Source organism: Delphinus delphis, chromosome 20 (genome assembly GCF_949987515.2).
Source record: "Delphinus delphis chromosome 20, mDelDel1.2, whole genome shotgun sequence".
NCBI classification, from domain to species: domain Eukaryota; kingdom Metazoa; phylum Chordata; class Mammalia; order Artiodactyla; family Delphinidae; genus Delphinus; species Delphinus delphis.
The window spans coordinates 1,883,753-1,906,347 of NC_082702.1; the positions used below are offsets into that span (position 1 = coordinate 1,883,753).

Consider the following 22,595-nt stretch of genomic DNA (forward strand, 5'->3'; position numbering starts at 1 on the left):
GACTTCCCTGGTGGCACAGTGGTTAAAGAATCCACCTGCCAATGCAGGGGACACAGGCTCAAGCCCTGGTCTGAGAAGATCCCACATGCCACGGAGCAACTAAGCCCGTGCACCACAACTACTGAGCCCGTGTGCCACAACTACTGAAGCCCACGCACCTAGAGCCCATGCTCCGCAACAAGAGAAGCCACCACAGGGAGAAGCCTGCACGCCACAACTAAGATTAGCCCCCACTCGCTGCAACTAAAAAAAAGTCTGTGAGTAACAACGACCCAATGCAGCCAAAAATAAATAAATTTATTAAAAAAAAAAAAAAAGAGAAAGAAACCAAATCTCTGCAGATGAGGCCTGGATACCTACAGATTTAAAAAAACCACCCCAGATTCTGGCATCAAGGGAGGGCTGAAAACTCTGGTTTCCACCAACTTGCAGGTGACCTACACCAGCCCTCGGGAGGAGAGAGCTCTAGTCCAGGATGGCTGAGTGAGGGGACCAGCCAGTGCTGTAGTCCTGCAGCAGCCTGGGTCGCCTGCGAGGGAACCTGCCCGAGGCCCTAGACCAGGAAGAAGCAGACAACTGGGCTGGCATCCACCAACCCGGTAGCCAGCCCCACCTCTGAGCTTCCTACTGGTGAGATAATAAATTTCCTCCAGGGTGAAGACTGAGCCGGTCTGTCACATACAGCCAAACACAGATGCAGGGGAAAGACACACAGACTTGGCAGGAAGTCGACGGCAGAGGTGCCAGGACTCGCCGACAGCTTCTCTGTCAGGTCCAGGGTTCATCAGTCATCACTAAGCAATGTGCTCTCCTGTGTGCTCCGTGCTCAGCACGGGGCTCAGCGACAGCGACCAAGACCTCCCTTCAGCTGTCAGGAGTCATGTTCCCTAGGACCTCAGGGCCTTTGCACATGCTGGCCCTTCTCCCTGGAAGGCTGTTCTCTACCCACCTTGCTTCTTCCAGCTACTTCTCTTTGGGTCTCAGCTCAAGTGTCACTCCCTGAGAAGAGTCTGCTGAACAGTGGCTGAGTGCACATGCTTAACCAATCCACCACGTCACTATGAACTTTTAACCTTAATAATAATTGAAAAGTTAACATTTATAGGGTGTTACCATATCCCAGGGACTGTACTAAGCAATTTAAATGCATTATGTTGTTTAAAATGGATGGAATAATTTAAAGAACTCACATATTTAAAATAATGACTCTTTTCAGTCAAAGTAAAGTATGTCTCCATTGAGCTAAGTCTTTTTTTAGATACCCAGCAAAATTCTGAAGAGCGCTCCTCCTGTCTAGGTCCGCAAGGGCTGTGAGTCCCTAGCTGCCACCTGATCTGGGAAGAGACGGAGCACTTAGTCTGTCTCGCCATTGTCAACACACCAAGTTTCTGGGCTGGTGACCCCGGGGCAACCAGGTAACTGGCTACTGCCTAACGCCGAGGCCCCCCTATAGACGGTTGGGATTCAAGTGTGATCAACTGAGCCAACAACACTGAAGTCCGTGGGGGGCTGCTCAACTGAGCTGCCCACCACCCTATGAGAGACTGATGGCACTGCCTGCCCTCTGAGGGCACACCTGGCCAGAGTCCAGGCACTGGTCCCTGGAGCAATACAGGGATGCGAGTGGCATAGGGCACCCCCCTCACACATGCCATGGCACAGAAGAGGCTTAGACTGCTTCACAGGCAAACCTTGCCATGGCTGCTTGCCTTACTGTTGTTGCAGTTTGTCCCAACCACGTAGCGGATAAGAGATCCCATCTCTGGAGACTGCTAGTTCAACGTATAATGGGGGGAGAAACAAAGGAATAAGGAATATTGTTTTTGCTGCCCTTTGAGACACCTGAGGATGTTTCTCAACCTACTCCAGATTGTGTAAGCCCGGCCAGTGTGTCCGGCACTCGTGAGTGCTGCTGCAGACCAGCACGTGGAGAGCTCTTCCTCAACACCAAACTGTCACCCCGTCAGGACACTGCCACCACCACTGCTGTCCTGAGGCATGAGCCCCAGCCCCTCCCTAGAAAGGCAGGCTGCCACTCACAGTGGTTGCCACTTGGGACTGCTAAGAGCCTACCAGGTAAATACCCAAATAAAAGAAAGAAAAATGGTGGTGGTGGGGGCAGAAAGGTGACCACCCCACCCCCCAAAAAAGATTTTGTTTGGAGGCAGAAAAAAAAGGAGTGGGGAGGAAGGGGCTCGTTATGCTGTGGACCAGGGCCATCCAGGGGAGAGGCTGCATCTTGGAGGCCCCAGGCCCCTCCGCCCTTTCCTCTCCTCAGCAGGAGACAAACTAAAACTAAAAACCAGGGTTTTAAATGGCTGAAAAGCTCAAAAGGAAGAAAGAAGGGAAGGGGGCACATTATTAACCTTACATATCAAGCAAACGCCAGGTCTAGCAAACATAATACTGGTTCTAGACTACTTATTGATTTATAAGCAGTAACAACAATAAAAAACCTTAGATAACAGAGAGAGAGAATAAAAATTTAAATAACATACAACATATAACTAAGTTAGAACTCTGTCTATACTGACCCAATTGGAAATCCAAAATTTATATAATTATTATATAATAACTACATATGGTATAACAAAATTTATATATTAAAAAAATTTTATCACCAAAACAAAACAGAGCACTGATTGGTTTGTCTGACTCCACAACACAGGTTTTAAATTATCTTTAGAATTTGCTAAAATGCACCAACTGACAAAACTTCATGAATTTAATACTGGGGCTCAAATCATAGTTATACCTGGGGATCCCACTAAAATGAAACACTCTACTCCACCACTGTAAAAAGTACCTAAATATTAAAGAGAAAAAATAGGTATATCTCACTTTGACTGTAGTTTTACCTGAATTTCCTATAGCCCTAGTACCCACTGTCCTAAAGTATCCCATATTGGGCATAGATGCTCTGACACAATACACAATTAAGATAATTTTTTGGCACTTACAAATTAATTGGCTTGATAAAACGGGACCCTACAGACCCGAGTTAAAATAATAATTCAGCCCAATGTAAGTTGAAAAGGGGCCTTTGGGGAATAAAACTTTTATATAAGACCTAATTAATCAAGGGGTGGTGATCCCCACTGCTTCTCCACGTTGACAGCCCAGCTGTGCGTGTTCTTAAACCTAAAAAAACACAGGGCACCTCGCTGTGAGTTACTGCAATCTTAATGCCGTGGTCCCATCTGTTAGGGTTCCTGTTACTGACTGAATTGTGTCTCCCTAAACTGCATGTGTTAAACCCTAATCCCCAGTGTGATCCTATATGGACTTAGGGCCTTTAAGGAGGTAGTTAAGGTTAAATGAGGTCAGGGGGTGGGGCCCTGATCTGGTAGGACCCATATCCTTTTAAGAGGAAGAGAAGGCCTCTCCAAGCCAGATGAAAAGTCAGGTAAGGACACAGCAAGAAGGTGGCCAGCAAGAGATCCTTATCAGCAACTGAACTGGGACTTCCAGCCTCCAGAACTGTGCGAAAATAAAGCTGCTGTTTAACCACACAGTAATGGCAGCCTGAGCTGACTAACAAGATCCACACACCCAATACCCAGTATTATTAGAACCCGGTAATTACTCTTCAATTACAGATCTGGCTAACGTGTTTTGCTGGTGTGTATTTTGACAGCCTCTCAACCTCGGTTTGCCTTCGCTCTGAAGGCAAATAGGACTCCTCCCCAGGCTGCCCCGTGGGGTGGCTCAACAGCTCTGCCAACACCCACACCCTCTGCAGCCAAGACCTCAGCTGCACCCACCCACCTCTCTCCAGGAGCACAGGCGATGTTACATCAATGACAACCTCGTCTAAGGAGATTCATTTGACACGCTTGTGACAATGAGTCCAACACCTTTTAATCCTTTGGGGACTAGTTTTAGATAAAAAGACTATTTAGTATTACTTTGGGTCTGGTGGCCACATATTCCTCATTTATAAATTTTATTTACTCTCCCTGATGCTGATACTTGCAAATCAGCCCAACTTAAATGGAACTCCCTCCAACAAAAGCTCTAAAATCTGCTCAAAATACTGTTAAATAGCCAGTCCCATCAGTGTCCTCAGAGACTCCTTCACCAAAGAGGCTTTGACAACCTCTTCTCACACCTCCTCGAGTTTCTGAATCACCTACCAGGGCCACAGATGCCCAAGGGCTTCTGATGTAACAGACTGTCCCCTCAGCCTGGTACTATATGCTACTAAAACAACAACTAACTATACACAAGGCTCTCCGGATAATGAAGGCTGTTGCAGACCCCGAGCCACTGACCGCCACACCCAGCTGCCCATCAAGCTTTGCATCATGGCAACAGCACATCACAAGTTCAGCACAGCTCCTGAGGCCCCAGGACAGGATGGAACCCAACCTGGGCCCTCTGACATATTCCTCTTGTAGGACAAGGTGGGTCCTTGCCAGATGCTGTGGTGCTGGAGGAGGGCACCTCTCCCCACAGCCCTTGGCTACCTGGGGAGCACCTTGGGATTAAGCGAGTGAACAGTTGTGGATCTCTTACATCCACAGCACATGATGGAGCTCAGTAGATTGATGCTGCTTTCTATCCTGTAGCCAGAATGTCCAAATAAAAAATGGGATCTAAGAAACATTTCTTGGTCTATTCAGGGGGTCATCTTAGTACTAGATGCCCTGATCAACAAACGGCCTCCTCTTCACATTCATTATAAACTGTTGGGCCATTGCTTAAAAACTGCCTCCTTCAGGGTAAAGAAACTCTTGTCTCACCAACACCCCAAAAGTAAGTCAGTCAAAATCACATGTCCTTACATTTATAAAGGCCACAACGATAGGCCTTGCCAGGAAGCTCCTTACTCCCTTTGGAATTACAGACATTACTGACAATAACCAAGATACACATTTCACTTCTCAAATTACACAATGCTGGGCTCTGGAGAGAGGTAGTCAATAGAGCTTCATGGCCCCAATAGGCCCCAAATAGCTGGTTTAACTGAAAAACATAACGATTTCCTTAAACAGCTCCTTTTCAAACTCCAGTCTGACAAACAAACCCCTCATTGGGCCTCTATCTCACCCCTTAGCCTTAATTCAAGGCTCCTTGAATCACATACCTTTAAAAATGTCCCGCTGCCCTTTCCTACTCTGGAAGGGAATGTGCCTCACCTCTATGTACACAAAGACTCGTTCTACAGGAGGCCATTCACACTGTCTCCCCTGCAGTTACACACAGAGCTTCCCATCATCCCATGAGGCTGGAGACCAGAAGGAGGGAGCACACGCTCCCAGCACCCACTAGCCACAGACTGCCCCACAGGCCAGGCAGCTGGTCACCTGATATGGAATCCATTTGCCCTGAACTTCAAAACAAAACAAAACAAACCTTGAAGAACAGCCATATGGCATTCTGGTAACTGTTGCTCTTACTATAACTGGTCTGGGTACTTTCATTGGTTTATAAGTCAGAGGCCTGAACCCTCTGAGGAAGCCACTGTTTCAACCAAACATGGCAAATACTGAGGCCCACATCAAGTCAAGTGTGTACGTACCCACTTGCAAAGGATATCCTGCCCCACGTCCCAGACCAAGACCTCACTGATGAAGATGACTTCGCCTGGGGACACGAAAACCTTCACCCCAGCAGATACCCATGGACTTCCTCTCCTAAGACAGAAATCAGACCTGGGACCTTTTTGCTGTCTTCTATTAGGGATTCTATCATGTTCCTGAGCTGCTGTCTGTGACCCTGGTATATGCCTCAATCTGCCAAAAGGGAAATCTCCAATTTATAGCTGGTTGGTCAGGACAGGTTGTGAGGACTTGTGACTGACATCTGAAGTGGGTGGGTGGGAGGTGGAGGGGCTGTCTATGGGACTGAATCCTTAATAACCTGTGGAGTCTGTGCTAACTCCAGGTAGTTAGGGTCAGAATTGCCTGGTATGGAAAACCCAGACGTTTGATATCAGAAGTGTTATGAGGAAAAAGGATTTTGTTGGTTTGTTTTTTAATTAATTAACTAATTAATTAATTAGTGGCTGCATTGGGTCTTCATTGCACATGGGCTTTCTCTAGTTGCAGCGAGCGGGGGCTACTCTCCCTGGCGGTGCACGAGCTTCTCATTGCAGTGCCTCCTCTTGTTACAGAGCATGGGCGCTAGGCACGCACGTTACAGTAGCTGTGGCACGTGGGCTCAGTAGTTGTGGCTCGCGGGCTCTAGAGCACAGGCTCAGTAGTCGTGGTGCACGGGCTTAGCTGGTCCTCAGCATGTGGGATCTTCCCGGACCAGGCTCGAACCTGTGTTCCCTGCATTGGCAGGCAGGTTCTTAACCACTGTACCACCAGGAAGTCCCATGTTTGTTTATTTTTTACAAATACCACACTAACATGCACACACATGTATATATATAAAGCCATATTTTTAGCACACCTTATAACTCCTGAAAGATTCTCTTAAACACTCCCCAAATTACATATCGATTTTCTTGGCTAATGCTACATAAATGGGAAACTTAGTTATGAGCCTGCCTGCAAGGACTTCCTATATCTCTACTTATGTTCTTCTTTTTCATTCTCAAAATGGTTTTCTATACTCTACAAGACAACTTATGCCATACCTTCTAAAACTCTCCACTATTATCCCCCAAAGTTTCCTTAATATGATGTGAAATATCAGAGCACACCCTTCATGTGCAAACCAAACAATCCAAAACTACACCCTTGCCCACCTCTTTAAACCTCGCACACCAGGCCACTATTCCTCCTGCCTTAACTCAAGCAGATCCAGGTTCCAGACAATTAGGGACACCCCTAGTGCCCCAAAGCCTGTTGGAAATATTCAAATCTCACAGATACTAATTAATACAGTGGGGACCCTGTGACAATTTCAATGAGTGGAGCATGAATAGTGCCTGAACAGTCCTGGCACCTGGTCAGGGCCCAGGGTACCTGCACAGTGACAGTTATCAATTGCTTATTAAAAGTGACCCACTTAATAAATGTTTTCTTAGATTTCTTCAAAAAGGGAATCCCGCATTACTCTGATAAATGGGAAACCCAGGGTCACTTCCATTGATGGCAGGTCACCATGAAAAAAATGCAGAAGTGAAATCAAAACAGTGTTCTTAAGTTCCAGAGAGCTCAGCTGCCTGCTGCTCAGGGCTCCTGGCCTAAGGCTACTGCCTCTGTTGACAAGGGGAAAGTAGCAACAGTTGCAGGGGTAGGGAGTGTGGGGAAGGCAGAGAAGCTATGTTAGGAGGGAGCACTAAACTCAGACTTCCCGTCAAACACATTCAGGAGGCAGGAAGAGAAGAAATGATGGAATGGTTACATCAGGCTGTATCGCAATGCCAGGTGAACAAGTGTCCCTGCACTCTCAGAAACAGGGTTTCTCAAGCTGACATGATAATTTAGGTCAAGATAATTCTTTGTTGGAAAGGTGGGGAGGAGCCCATCCTGCGAATTATAAGGATGGTGTAGGATCCACGTGCAGATTGTAATAACCAAAACTATCTCCAGACGTTGCTGAGTTTCCTCTGGGGAGCAACATCATCTCTGGTTGAGAACCACTTTTATGGTTATAAATAGGATGATGAGAGAAAGTGAGAGGGATGGGTGGACACTCCATGAAGTCTGGTGGTCAGAACACAGCTGGTGAGGAGGTGGCAACTGGGCTGAGAAGGGGCAGCCATGTAAAAAGCCAAAATGGAGAGGGCAGACAGCAGAAGCAAGAAGAAATACAATTCTGCACCCTGTGGAAGGAAAACCACATTCACAGAAAGATAAAATGAAAAAGCAGAGGACTTTGTACCAGATGAAGGAAGAAGATAAAACCCCAGAAAAATAACTAAATGAAGTGGAGATAGGCAACCTTCCAGAAAAAGAATTCAGAATAATGACAGTGAAGATGATGCAGGACCTCGGAAAAAGAATGGAGGCAAAGTTCGAAAAGATGCAAGAAATATTTAACAAAGACCTAGAAGAATTAAAGAAGAAACAAACAGAGATGAACAATAAAATAACTAAAATACAGAATACACTAGAAGGAATCAATAGCAGAATAACTGAGGCAGGAGAACGGATAAGTGACCTGGAAGACAGAATGGTGGAATTCACTGCTGCGGAACAGAAGAAAGAAAAAAGATGAAAGGAAATGACGACAGCTTAAGAGACCTCTGGGACAACATTAAATGCAACAACATTCATATTATAGGGGTCCCAGAAGGAGAAGAGAGGGAAAAAGAACCTGAGAAAATATTTGAAGAGATTATAGTCGAAACCTTCCCTAATCTAGGAAAGGAAATAGCCACCCAAGTCCAAGAAGTGCAGAGAGTCCCAGGCAGGATAAACCCAAGGAGAAAAACGCCAAGACCCATAGTAATCAAACTGACAAAAATTAAAGACAAAGAAAAATTATTGAAAGCAACAAAAGAAAAACAACAAATAACATACAAGGGAACTCCCATAAGGTTAACAGCTGACTTCTCAGCAGAAACTCTACAAGCCAAAGGGAGTGGCATAATATATTTAAAGTGATAAAAGGGAAGCACCTACAACCAAGGTTACTTTACCTGGCAAGGATCTCATTCAGATTTGATGGAGAAATCAAAAGCTTTACAGACAAGCAAAAGCTAAGAGAATTCAGCACCACCACACCAGCTCTACAACAAATGCTAAGGAACTTCGCTCAGTGGGAAACACAAAAGAAGAAAAGGATCTACAAAAACAAACCCATAACAATTAAGAAAATGGTAACAGGAACATACACATCAATAATTACCTTAAATGTGAATGGGTTAAATGCTCCAACCAAAAGACAGAGGCTCACTGAATGGATACAAAAACAAGACCCATATATATGCTGTCTATGAGACCCACTTCAGACCTAGGGACACATAAGACTGAAGAGGGGATGGAAAAAGATATTACAAGCAAATGGAAATGAAAAGACAGCTGGAGTAGCAATGCTCATATCAAATAAAATAGACTTTAAAATAAAGAACGTGACAAGAGAAAAGGAAGGACACTACATTATGACCAAGAAATCAATCCAAGAAGGAGATATAACAATTATAAATATATGCGCACCCAACGTAGGAGCACCTCAATACGTAAGAGCACCTCAATACGTAAGGCAAATGCTAACAGCTATAAAAGAGAAAATAGACAGCAACACAGTAATAGTGGGGCCTTTAACACCTCATTTACACCAACGGACAGACCACCCAAACAGAAAATAAGGAAACACAAACTTTAAATGACACAGTAGACCAGATAGATTTAATTGATATTCATAGGACATTCCATCCCAAAACAGCAGATTACTTTCTTCTCAAGTGCACACGGAACATTCTCCAGGATAGATCACATCTTGGGTGACAAATCAAGCCTCAGTAAATTCAAGAAAATTTAAATCATATCAAGCATCTTTTCTGACCACAACGCTATGAGATTTTCAATTACAGGGGAAAAAACGTAAAAAAAAAAAAACAAACATGGAGGCTAAACAACACGTTACTAAATAACCAACAGATCACTGAAGAAATTGAAGAAGACCTCAAAAAATACCTAGAGACAAATTACAACGAAAACACGACAATCCAAAACCTATGGGATGCAGCAAAAGCAGTTCTAAGAGAGAAGTTTATAGCAATACAAGCCTACCTCAGGAACAAGGAAAATTTCAAATAAACAATCTAAACTTCACCTAAAGGAACTAGAGAATGAAGAACAAAACCCAAAGTTAGTAGAAGGAAAGAAATCATAAAGATCAGAGCAGAAAAAAATGAAAAAGAAAACAATAGCAAAGATCAATAAAACTAAAAGCTGGTTCTTTGAGAAGATAAACAAAATTGATAAACCATTAGCCAGACTCATCAAGAAAAAGAGGGAGAGGACTCAAATCAATAAAACTAGAAATGAAAAAGAAGTTACAACAGACACCACAGAAATACAAAGCATCCTAAGAGACTACCTACAAGCAACTGTATGCCAATAAAATGGACAACCTGGAAGAAATGGACAAATACCTCTTAGAAAGGTATAACCTTCCAAGACTGAACCAGGAAGAAATAGAAAATATGAACAGACCAATCACAGTAATGAAATTGAAACTGTGATTAAAAATCTTCCAACAAACAAAAGTCCAGGGCCACATGGCTTCACAGGTAAATTCTATCAAACATTTAGAGAAGAGCTAACACCCAACCTTCTCAAACTCTTCCAAAAAATTGCAGAGGAAGGAACACTCCCAAACTTATTCTATGAGGCCACCATCACCCTGATACCAAAACCAGACAAAGATACCACAAAAAAAGAAAATTACAGACCAATATCACTGATGAATATAGATGTAAAAATCCTCAACAAAATACTAGCAAACAGAATCTAACAATACATTAAAAGGATCATACATCATGATCAAGTGGGATTTATCCCAGGGATGCAAGGATTCTTCAACATATGCAAAACAATCAATGTGATACACCATGTTAACAAGTTGAAGATTAAAAACCGTATGATCATCTCAACAGATGCAGAAAAAGCTTCTGACAAAATTCAACATCCATTTATGATAAAAGCTCTCCAGAAGTGGGTATAGAGGGAACCTACCTCAATAAAATCCATATACAACAAACAGCAAACATCATTCTCAACAGTGAAAAACTGAAAGCATTTCCTCTAAGATCAGGAACAAGACAAGGATGTCCACTCTCGCCACTACTATTCAATATAATTTTGGAAGTCCTAGCCACGGCAATCAAAGAAAAACAAAAGGAATACAACTTGGAAAAAAAGAAGTAAAACTGTCACTGTCTGCAGATGACATGATACTATACATAGAGAATCCTAAAGATGCCACCAGAAAACTACTAGAGCTCATCAATGAATTTGGTAAAGTTGCAGGATACAAAATTAATGCACAGAAATCTCTTGCATTCCTATACATTAATGATGAAAAATCTGAAAGAGAAATTAAGGAAACACTCCCATTTACCACTGCAACAAAAAGAATAAAATACCTAGGAATAAACCTACCTAGGGAGACAAAAGACCTGTATGCAGAAAACTATAAGACACTGATGAAAGAAATTAAAGATTACACAAACAGATGGAGAGATACACCATGTTCTTGGATTGGAAAAATCAATATTGTGAAAATGACTATACTACCCAAAGCAATCCACAGATTAAATGCAATCCCTATCAAATTACCAATGGCATTTTTTACAGAACTAGAACAAAAAAATCTTAAAATTTGTATGGAGACACAAAAGACCCTGAATAGCCAAAGCAGTCTTGAGGGAAAAAAAACGGAGCTGGAGGAATCAGACTCCAGACTATACTGGACCTCAGACTATACTACAAAGTTACAGTGATCAAGACAATATGGTACTGGTACAAAAACAGAACAATAGATCAATGCAACAGGATAGAAAGGCCCAGAGATAAACCCACCTATGGTCAACTAATCTATGACAAAGGAGGCAAGGATATACAATGGAGAAAAGACAGTGTCTTCAGTAAGTGGTGCTGGGAAAACTGGACAGCTACATGTAGAAGAATGAAACTAGAACACTCCCTAACACCACACACAAAAATAAACTCAAAATGGATTAGAGACCTAAATGTAAGACTGGACACTATAAAACTCTTAGAGGAAAACATAGGAAGAACATTCTTTGACATAAATCACAAGAAGATCTTTTTTGATCTACCTTCTAGAGTAATGAAAATAAAAACAAAAATAAACAAATGGGACCTAATGAAACTTAAAAGCTTTTGTAAAGCAAAGGCAACTACAAACAGACGAAAAGACAACCCTCAGAATGGGAGAAAATACTTGCAAACAAATCAATGGACAAAGGATTAATCTCCAAAATATATAAACAGTTCAAGCAGCTCAATATTAAAAAAACAAACACCACAATCAAAAAATGGGCAGAAGACCTAAACAGACATTTCTCCAAAGAAGACATACAGATGGCCAAGAAGCACATGAAAAGCTACTCAACATCACTAATTATTAGAGAAATGCAAGTCAAAACTACAAGGAGGTATCACCTCATACCAGTTAGAATGCTCATCATAAGAAAATCTACAAACAAGTGCTGGAGAGGGTGTGGAGAAAAGGGAACCCTCTTGCACTGTTGGTGGGAATGTAAATTGATACAGCCACTATGGAGAACGGTACGGAGGTTCCTTAAAAAACTAAAAACAGAATTACCATATGACCCAGCAATCCCACTACTGGGCATATACCCAGAGAAAACCATAATTCAGAAAGACATGCACCCCAATGTTCATTGCAGCACTATTTACAATAGCCAGGTCATGGAAGCAACCTAAATGCCCATCGACAGACTAATGGATAAAGAAGATGTGGTACAAAAAAAAAAAAAGAAGATGTGGTACATATATACAATGGAATACTACTCAGCCATAAAAAGGAACGAAATTGGGTCATTTGCAGAGACACGGAGGGATCTAGAGACTGTCATACTGAGTGAAGTAAGTCAGAAAGAGGAAAACAAATATCGTATATTAACGTATACATGTGGAACCTAGAAAAATGGTACAGATGAACCAGTTGGCAAGGCAGAAACTGAGACACAGGTGTAGAGAACAAACGTATGGACACCAAGGGGGGAAAGCGGCGCGGGGGGCGGGGCAGGGGCGTTGGTGGTGGTGTGATGAATTGGGAGATTGAGATTGACATATATACATTAATATGTATAAAATGGATAACTAATAAGAACCTGCTGTATAAAAAGTATATATAGAATTAAATTTTAAAATTCAGAAAAAAAGGGCTTCCCTGGTGGCACAGTGGTTGGGAGTCCGCCTGCCGATGCAGGGGACGCAGGTTCGTACCCTGGTCCGGGAGGATCCCATGTGCTGCGGAGCAGCTGGGCCCGTAAGCCATGGCCGCTGAGCCTGCACATCGGGAGCCTGTGCTCCGCAACGGGAAAGACCACAACAGTGAGAAGCCCGCGTACCGCAAAAAAAAAAAAAAAAAAAAAAAAAAAAAAAAATCAGAAAAAAGAAAAGAAAAGCCAAAATGCCTAAGCACACTCACCAGGCACAGAGAACAGCAAGTGGAGAGGCCCAAGGCAAGTATGTTAAGTCTGTGCACAGGAAACAGCAAGACGCTGGCATGACCAGAGCAGACTGAACTCAGGGAAAAGTGTGAGGAGGTGAGTGAAGGGTCAGCAGGGTCAGATAATGGGCCTTCTTATTTTTAAAATTTTGTTATAAAATATCTAAATATGTCAAACGTTTCCTAATTTTGTGTAACCTCTTCTCATTAACACAGAATACAATCCCAATTCTCTAAAAACAGGCATGTCTTACCCTATGCCCTGGATTTACAGCTCTCCTTTCCCTCAAACTGAGAGGTCTAAAGTGATTATCCTCAGGCTGCTGTTTCTCCACCTTGGCTCTCTTGGCCTTGTGGGCTGGATCAACCTTTGTTGAATGGGGCTGTCTTGTCCATCCTCAGGTACTAAGCAGCATCTCTGGACTCTAACCTGCTAGATGCCGGGACCACCCACACCCCAGGTGTGACAGTCAAATGTGGCTGCAGACTGCCAAATGTCACCTGGGGATAAAACCGCCAAGTACTGAGAAGCACTACTCTCTCAGCTTCTCTCTCTTGGACTAGCAGAGGATCTTGGCCAGGACTCAGGGAACAAGAGACAATCATGAAGGCACAGGAGAACAGAAAAGCCCCATAACCGAGATCCTGTGGTTTAGAACAATACCTGTTGGCACTGAAGGCAAAAACCTCCCAAGGCCCCACCTGCCTCACCCTCTTCCTGGAGACCATCCCATCACTCACAGCCCTGTGGACTGGGTTGCAGGGGATACGTGAGCCAACCAGTCCCACCCAGTCAGCTCCCTGTTTGAAATGTGAAACAAGAACCTCAGACAGAGGCCAGTCTGTGCTGGGCACTGGGGTAGAGGCTCAGGGAAGTATGGGCTCAGGTGGCTACTCCTGCCTCAGGGACAACCCCCTAGAGACCAGCAGTAGAAAAAGAAACAATGTTAAGTATGCAAAGAAGTAAAAACAAGGCATCTGGGGGCCACAGAGAGCAGGGACTGGGGTGGCCACTCCTGCCACAAACTTGCTGAGACACAAAAGCCATTCTGAAAAAACAGACTTGAGCAAAGCTAGAGGGAGAAGTCAGGACAAGAGATCCAGAAGCTGGCATACTCCTGGTAGTTCCCAGTCCTTATTTCAGTCCCATGTGGCCCAACTGGAAATTCTGCCTTTGGGTTCTGAAGAACACCCCCATTTCCTTCCACCACCTTTTAGGAGCCAAAGGGGAACTGTTTCTTGCTCAAAGAAACACAGAGATAGCAGGCAGGAAAAGATGAATCTCAAAAATGACTGAAGCTGTAGGGGAGAGGGTAAGCTTCTTGATCAGCCGGGCATGGAGCCAGAGCATGTCTGACAAGGAGATAGCAGGTCCTCTGCATGGCAGAGTGGCAAGGCCTTACCCAGAGACACCAAGAGCCTGCAGTTTTCCAGCATCACCTCCTGGTACAGGGTCCTCTGAGCCGGGTCCAGCTGCCTCCACTCCTCCTGGGTAAAAGTCACGGCCACATCATCGAAAGTCACAGACACCTGTCAAATAGAGGTAGTAGTGCTGACCCTGGGGCTGTTGGATGAGATCAGAGCTTGTTTCTGGAAGGCTGTTAAAGGTGCAGAGAGATCAAGACCCTAACCACTTAGCACCTCCTGAGGGCCAAGCTCTAGGCTGGGCTGAAGTGGAAGTGGACAATGTTTTGGACATAATACAGTAGTGTAAGAAACAAAGTCACACAAGACAATGGAAAGTCACACAAGACAATGGAAAGTCACACAAGACAATGGAAGTGATGTGTGGGCTGTCAGATGCAAACAGGAGAGGCTGTAGGACCTCAGAGGAATGAATAAATAATGATAATAACAGTATCAATAATGGTAACAACAACAGTACCTGAGCCTCCCTGGTCCTGCTAGCTGCCTGCCCCATGGTGAGGGCTTCACTTCCTGGTTAAAGTGACTAAAAGTCCCCAGTTCTTTCTTCCTTCTCTTGTTAACATCCAAACTCTTGAACCCAACACTTACCAGCTGTGTTACCTCGGAGACATCACTTCATCTCTCTGAGCCTTGGTTTCTGGATCAATACAACAATAGTTCCCACTTCACTAATATCAGTTGTGAGATTTAGACAGAAATTATTCAATGTTCGGTGTGCTTGGGGATTTTCATTAATTGTCCCACAGCCCCTGAGGTAAACATCTCCATGCCAGCCGATGACCCGAGACTAAGGGAGCTCCACCAAATCCACCAAGAGTCTTGTGTCTTACAAACGAGGAGCAAGATTTTAACACAGTTAACCCTGATACACGGTCTAATAAAGTAACCCGACACGCTTCCATCATCAAAATGAATACCTAATGACGAAGTTGTGAAGCATTTACACCAATTTTTGCTGTTAAGTCCATTTCATCACGCCTGAAAATATTCCTGTGAACATGCACAGAGAAGCAGAGCCTTCGTCATTGACCTCCCTGGAGAGACCCCTGAAGGGGTGGAACTACCTGGGTAATGGCAGGGCCCGGACCAGCTTCCCACACCCTCCTGGGTCTCCCAGACTCCGGGGAGGTTCCACAATGAACCATTAGCCGCTTCCTTCCTGAATCCTGACAGCACTTAGCCCTACGCCAGGAATACTTCAGGACCAGAGAGCACAAATGGATAAAGATAACACTGGCTTTGGCCATGAGACTGGCCACAACGTCTGACCTGGCTGAAGGTGAGTGGAACATTCGACAACAGACTACAGGACCTCGCCCTCCCAAGACACGTCTTAACATCTAGGAGGCACCATGGCAACCTCACAGGCCCTCATGGGCCTTGTGAAACAACCAATATACCTTGGCTTTGTCCATGCGCTTAACTCTCCCTCCATTTCCCAAGGCCACCGGTTGGAGAAAGGCGGGGGCGGGGTGGGGGCAGGGTACATCCCTGCAGCACGTGGCGGAGTTCGGGATTTACTATGATGGAAACCCCTGAAGGATACATCACTCATTTTTCCACAACTTACTGAGCATGTGTCAGAGACCCAACAGCTTTTAGGACCAAGGATAAATTAAGTAGCAAAGCAGCTCCACACGCCAGAGCACACGACCGCGAAGACAAACCCAGGGGATGCCTCCCTTCCGGAACCGTCTCCGCCCTCGTAGAGAAGCAGCTTCGCAAACAGCGTCCACTCACCTGTGTCTTGTGGGTCGGCGCCGCCGCCATGATGGGGCCCTGCGTTCCAGCTACGCTGGGAGAGGCGAGCACCGGGCGGCCTGTTGCTCCTCGCCTCCGCCCCGCCTTGGCCGGGCGACCTCGGCTGACAGCCGCTCTCCGAGAAAAAGGCGCACCAGACCTGGCGCCGCCCTGGGGAACTGCGGGGACGAAGGGCGGGTGCTGAAGGCCCGGAGAGGCCATGGCCCGGCGGGCGACCAGTGCACACTCCCGTTTAGGGAGTCACGGCCCGTTCCAAGGCACGAAAGGAAGTCCCATCCCCCTTTCCTGCTCAGTCCCCACGAAATGCCCTAGTAGCCACGCAGGCCAGCTCTCGGCACCTAAAAGCCAGGCAGAAGCGAAAGGCTGAGACAAATGGCGTCCTCTGAGAGAAACCGGAAGTCCCGCCCACGTACGTGCGCCGCAGGAAACGCCTCTACGACTGGCCGTCATTGGCCAGCGACCTCCTCAGACGCACAATGCACACCTCTGGGTAATGTAGTCTCCCCTAGATTCGCAGAAGTGAGGAGCGCCTTAACTGAGGGGAGGGAGTGGGGCGGAGGGAGGAGAGGGAGTGGGGCGGAGTGGGGGAGGGAGTGGGGCGGAGGGAGGGATAAGGGGAGGGTCTTCCTCCACCTAAGAGCCACAGGAGGAGCTGAGCGCCGGCCCAGACCTGTTTCTTAACAGTGGGTTCAAGTGGAGAGGACTAGGCAGTGGGGGTGAGAGCGTCCATGCTGTGCCTCAGGGAAACTGAGGCTTGGAATGCTGGGACAGTCGCCCAGGGCGGTGCAAAGGGTGTAGGGCTGTGACTAAGCTCGCAGCCCGCATAGTGATTTTCCCCCCTTCCCCTCCTTACGCCTTCCCAGATCCTCTTCTTTTTTTTAGGTCCCCAAACAGGGACCCAACCGGGATCCACAAAAGTGAAAGCACGGAGTCCTAACCACTGGACTGCCAGGGAATCCCCAAGAGCCTCTTCTTGAAACCTAGCAGGGCCCTGTGGAGCCTCCTCCCACCCCTACCACCCAAGCCTCTCTGCGTCCCCTACTTCTTGTCTGTGGAAAAAGCTTTAGCGGACTAGGCCTCCCTCAGTTCCAAAGAGTGGGCTCAAACAGTTAATTATTTAAGGGGCAGCAATGGGAACAAAGAAGAGGCATTCAAGGAGGGAAGGGGATAATAACTAAAGCAATAAGTCAACCTTTGGGATGGGGTCACAAGACCATAGTTCTCCTTAAGGAAAACAGTTAACAATGTCTGATGCATGTTCTTAAGTTGTTTTTATAGAACCCAGACTCCCACCAGGTGGAAACTGCTGACCTCAAACACATCAGAAGCTAGGCTGGTTGGAATCAGAAGACTGATGGTGAGATTCCTGAAACACCACCCTGCTACCTCACCACCAACCGATCAGAAAATTGTCCATGAGCTGATCTTGCATCCTAGGACCCTCTCCCCTAACAGTCTTTAAAAACCCTTTCCTGAAGCCATTAGGGTGTTCAGATCTTTTTGAGCATGAACTGCCTGTTCTCCTTGCTTGGCACCCTGCAATAAATGCTATACTTTCCTTCACCACAACCCAGTGTCAATAGATTGGCTTTGCTATGCATGGAGTGAATGAACCCGAGTTTGGTTTTGTGGCATTCTAGGGGAACAGATTTTTAAAAAGTAGCTTCCCTGGTGGTCCAGTGAGTAAGACTGGGCCCACTTACCCAGTGGGTAAGACTCCGTGCTCCCAATGCAGGGGACCTGGGTTTAGTCCCTGGTCAGGGAACTAGATCTTACATGCATGCTGCAACTAAGAGTCCACATGCTGCAACTAAGACCTGGTGCAGCCAAAATAAAATAAATAAATATTTTTAAAAGTCTTTTTTAAAAAAAAAGGTAGCTTAAAAATTCTCCTGAGGAGGAAACCAGAAGTCCCATCTTGATACACAGCACACTTGTCTACTGCACCCTCCTGAGTCTTCTTTGGCCCAGAGCCTCCTTCATATGTAGTTGGCCTAGATCACCTGAGGAATGGATTTTCCATCCCCTGGGATGGGGAAACCACATGTGGAGGAGACTTGGAGGGAAACTCAAGACTCCAGTTTTAAGCATGGTCAATTTGAAATGTTTATGAGACTACAAAGTATGTGTCACTTAATCATTTCAACCTATGACTGAACATTAGGAGAGAGTTCAAGCTTGGATATATAAATTTGAGAGTTGTTAGTTTACACTGTTATTTCAAGTCATGACTAGATGAGACTGTCAAGGGAATGAGTGTAGTCTGGAGAAGAAAATGATCAGAGCATGAACACTGGACCAGCCTGACTTCATTAAGTGGCTGATGACAGGAAACCAACAAACTCATGTCAGAGCTTCTAATGTCCACCCAGAGATATATTAGGGAATTTTAGAAGTCCCCATTGATGATTTTTTTTCATAAGTGTGGAGCTGAAAGAGTAAAACGCACTTTTTTTTTTTTTTTTGCGGTACGCGGGCCTCTCACTGTTGTGGCCTCTCCCGTTGCGGAGCACAGGCTCCGGATGCGCAGGCCCAGTGGCCATGGCTCACGGGCCCAGCCGCTCCGCGGCATGTGGGATCTTCCCGGACCGGGGCACGAACCCACGTCCCCTGCATCGGCAGGCGGACTCTCAACCACTGCGCCGCCAGGGAAGCCCGTAAAACGCACTTTTCATGATTTCAGTGTGCATACACATTGAGAAATGGAATCAGAGAGTGCAGAAAATGCCCTTAAGGGATTTAATTTTTTTTAAGATGAGAGAGAAGTATAGTGACAAGATGTTAATTAGGTCAAAGGAATGAAGAGTGTATGATATGAGTCAGTTCTGCAGAGAACTAGTAGGATTTACATATTTATAAACATTTATGTGTGTATATATATGTACATGCAATATATAAATAAAATATATTATATATATATGAGATTTATTTCAAGGAATTGACTTATGCAGTTGTGGGGCCTGGCAAGTCCAAAATCCATAGGGTAGAGGACAGGCTGGAAACTCTGTAGCCAGAACTAATGCTGCAGTCTTGAGGCTGAATTTCTTCCTCAGGGAAACCTTACTTTTCCTCTTAAGGCCTTTTAACTGATTGGATAAGGCCCAACCACTTAATCAAAATAGAATCCTTTGCTTAAAGTCAACTGATTGTAGATGTTGAGCACATCTACAAAATACCTTCACAGCAACACCCTAGATTAGTGTTTGATCCAATAACTGAGTAGTATAGCCTAGTCCAGTTTACACATAAAACAAGCCATCACATTCCACTCCTTGTCAACTTGGCACCCATACATACTACCTAAAGCCAGACTTAATCTCCAGATGAAGACATGCTTCTGCCTAATCAGATCAAATCCAGTATTGATCCATTGTTATGATGGATCCTATTACATATGGTGGATTACATATGATGAATGTAATGTGAATCATACGTATCTATTGATTTAATGCTAAATTCTCTGATATTGGAAATTTCTTCTAGTTGTGTAAGATAATGTCTTTCTTCTCAGAAAATACAAACAAGTATTTAGGAAGAAAGAGACATTAAGTGTAAAGCTCTCAAAAGGTTCAGAAAAATATAAATTGATGGATAATGGGAAGGAGAAAGAGAATGAGAACGATAAAGCAAATGTGACAAAATGTTAGTTGATAAATCCATTTTAAGGGTATACAGAGTCTCTTTGTGCTTTTCTTAAAATTTTCCTGTAATTTTGAGATCATTTACAAACAAAAAGTATGGTGGGGTGTGGCAGAGCGAAGTGAGGTGGGAGTTTTCTCCACCTTCTCACTCCACTACAGTCTGTTCTTGCAGTAACCTGAGTGAGCCTCTTAAAACTGTGTGGAAGATAGACTCTAGGATGACCAGTGTGGGCCTCATAATTGCTGCCTATTGGTGTTCTAGCCTTTGTATGACCTCTCTCCTTGATTGTGGGCCAGACCTGTAACTTGCTTCTAGACATATAGAATATACCAAAGGTGATAGGTTATGCATGATTATGTGTACAGGTTAAGGCCCATCTTGCTGGATTCTCTCTATCCCTTGCAGTCTTGATGAAGCAAGCAACCATGATGGCAGGCTCACATAGTAAGGAACTGCAGGCAGTTTTTAGAAGCTGAGGGTGACCTTCATCGACAGACAAGAAACTAAAGCCTTCGGTCCTACAACCACAAGAAAATTAATTCTAGCAATAACCTGAATGAGTTTTGAAGCATCTTGTTCCTCAGTAGAGTCTCTGTTGAGACTTCAGTCCTGACTGAAGACTTGAGCACAACTTTGTAAGATCTTGAGGCAGGCAACTCAGTTAAGCCATGACCAAACTCCTAATCCACTAAAAATGTGAAATAATTGGTGTGTGTTGTTTTAAGCCATACATTTATGATAGCTTTTACATAGCAGTAGAAAAGTAATACACACATAAGTTTGGAGTATGTCTTCTTCTATACAAAATCCAATTGCAATGGCCTCATCGTCCCAGAGTCAAAGTCAAAGTCCTCACAGTCTTTTACACCTTTCTTCTTTACTCCACATTAGTTTCCTGCTCCATGCACTGGCTGGATACACACTTGCTTTAAATCCTATGCCAGGACAGTCCCTGTCCCCTCCCATCTCCACATGGCTCACACTTTCACCTTCTTATTGACTTTGGTCATGTATCACCTTCTCCATAAGCTCTTCCCTGATTATCCTAATAAAAATTGCAAACCGATAACCCCAACTCTGGCACCCACGTCCACCTTACTGTTCTCTTCCTTATCATTTTCTTTGTCATAGCACCGATTAACTTCTGATATATCCTTTGCTTGTTTATTATAATTATTGTTTATTTTCTGTCTCCCTCTCTTGATGTTCGTGAGGTCAAGGCTCTTTGTTTTGTTCACTACTGTATACCAAAAATTTAAAACAATGTCTAGTACAAAGCAGACACACTATAGACGTTTCAGTAAGGTACAGTGGAACCCTGGTTCACAATCTTGAAAAATTATGTGTATAATTTTAAGCACTGCAATTGAGTTTTTGAACTGAAAAAAGATTTTTTTGTGCTTATGGCACAAAACCAAAATGATGGGACATCCATGGTGGCTCAGTGGTTGAGAATCCACCTGCCAATGGAGGGGACACGGGTTCGAGCCCTGGTACGGGAAGATCCCACATGCCATGGAGCAACTAGGCCCGTGCGCCACAACTACTGAGCCTGCACTCTAGAGCCTGCGAGCCACAACTACTGAGCCCACGTGCCACAACTACTGAAGCCCACGCACCTAGAGTCCGTGCTCCCAACAAGAGAAGCCACCACAATGAGAAGCACACGCACCACAACGAAGACTAGCCCCTGCTCGCCGCAACTAGAGAAAGCCCGCGCACAGCAACGAAAACCCAACGCAGCCAAAAATAAATTAAAAAAAAAACCCAAAATGATATGACTCATTTATTTTGTAACTGGAAGTTTATACCTCCTAACCTCCCTCACCTACTTCACTCATTTCCCCCACCCCATCCCTCTATGTTCTGGCAACCAAGTGTTTGTTCTCTGTATCTATGACTTTGTTTCTGTTTAGTTCTGTTTGTTCACTTGGTTGTTTTTTTAAAAAATAAATTTATTTATTTATTTATTTATTTTTGGCTCGTTGGGTCTTTGTTGCTGCATGTGGGCTTTCTCTAGTTGCAGAGAGCAAGGACTACTCTTCATTGTGGTGCGTGGGCTTCTCATTGCGGTGGCTTCTCTTGTTGCAGAGCACTGGCTGTAGGCGTGCGGGCTTCAGTAGTTGTGGCTCACGGGCTCTAGAGCACAGGTTCATTAGTTGTGGTTCACGGGCTTCCTTGCTCCACGGCATGTGGGATCTTCCCAGACCAGGGCTTGAACCCGTGTCCCCTGCATTGGCAGGCAGATTCCCAACCACTGTGCCACCAGGGAAGTCCCTTGTTTTGGTTTTTTAGATTCCACATATAGGGGATGTGTACATTTGTTCAAGCAATGAAACCATATCTGGTACAGCAGGTGCAGTTGGAGTCACCACCTGGTGAAGCTTATGCTAATCCACTGACATTTTCCAAGATCCATCTGTCTTCTTCACAGGCTAAATAGGAGAGCTGAATAGGGATGTGGTGGGAATCACCACCCCTGTATCTTTCAAGTCCTTGATGATGTCACTCTCTGAAATCTCTCCAGGAAAGTAGTATGTCTTTTAATTAGTTTCCTAGGTAGAGGTAGTCCTAATGGCTGCCACTTGGCCTTTCCCACCATAAAAGCCCTTACTCCCCAGGTCAGGAATGTAGGAATTCTGCCATCTGCTAAGTACGTCTATTCTAATTATGCATTCTGGAACTGTGGGAAT

General features: G+C 44.8%; 1 protein-coding gene across 1 annotated transcript in view; it reads right to left on the reverse strand.

Annotated features, from left to right (window-relative positions):
* LOC132416625 (zinc finger protein 805) overlaps window positions 1-16,659 on the reverse strand; it is a 92,110-nt gene extending 75,451 nt beyond the window's left edge. Inside the window, exons 1-2 of the mRNA XM_069540233.1 lie at window positions 16,240-16,659; window positions 14,475-14,601 (exon numbers count right to left, since the gene is read on the reverse strand). Of these exons, the coding sequence (XP_069396334.1) occupies window positions 14,475-14,601; window positions 16,240-16,461 (349 nt within the window). The 5' untranslated portion in view covers window positions 16,462-16,659. The remainder of the gene's footprint in view (window positions 1-14,474; window positions 14,602-16,239) is intronic.
* Between the last annotated feature and the right edge of the window lie 5,936 nt (window positions 16,660-22,595).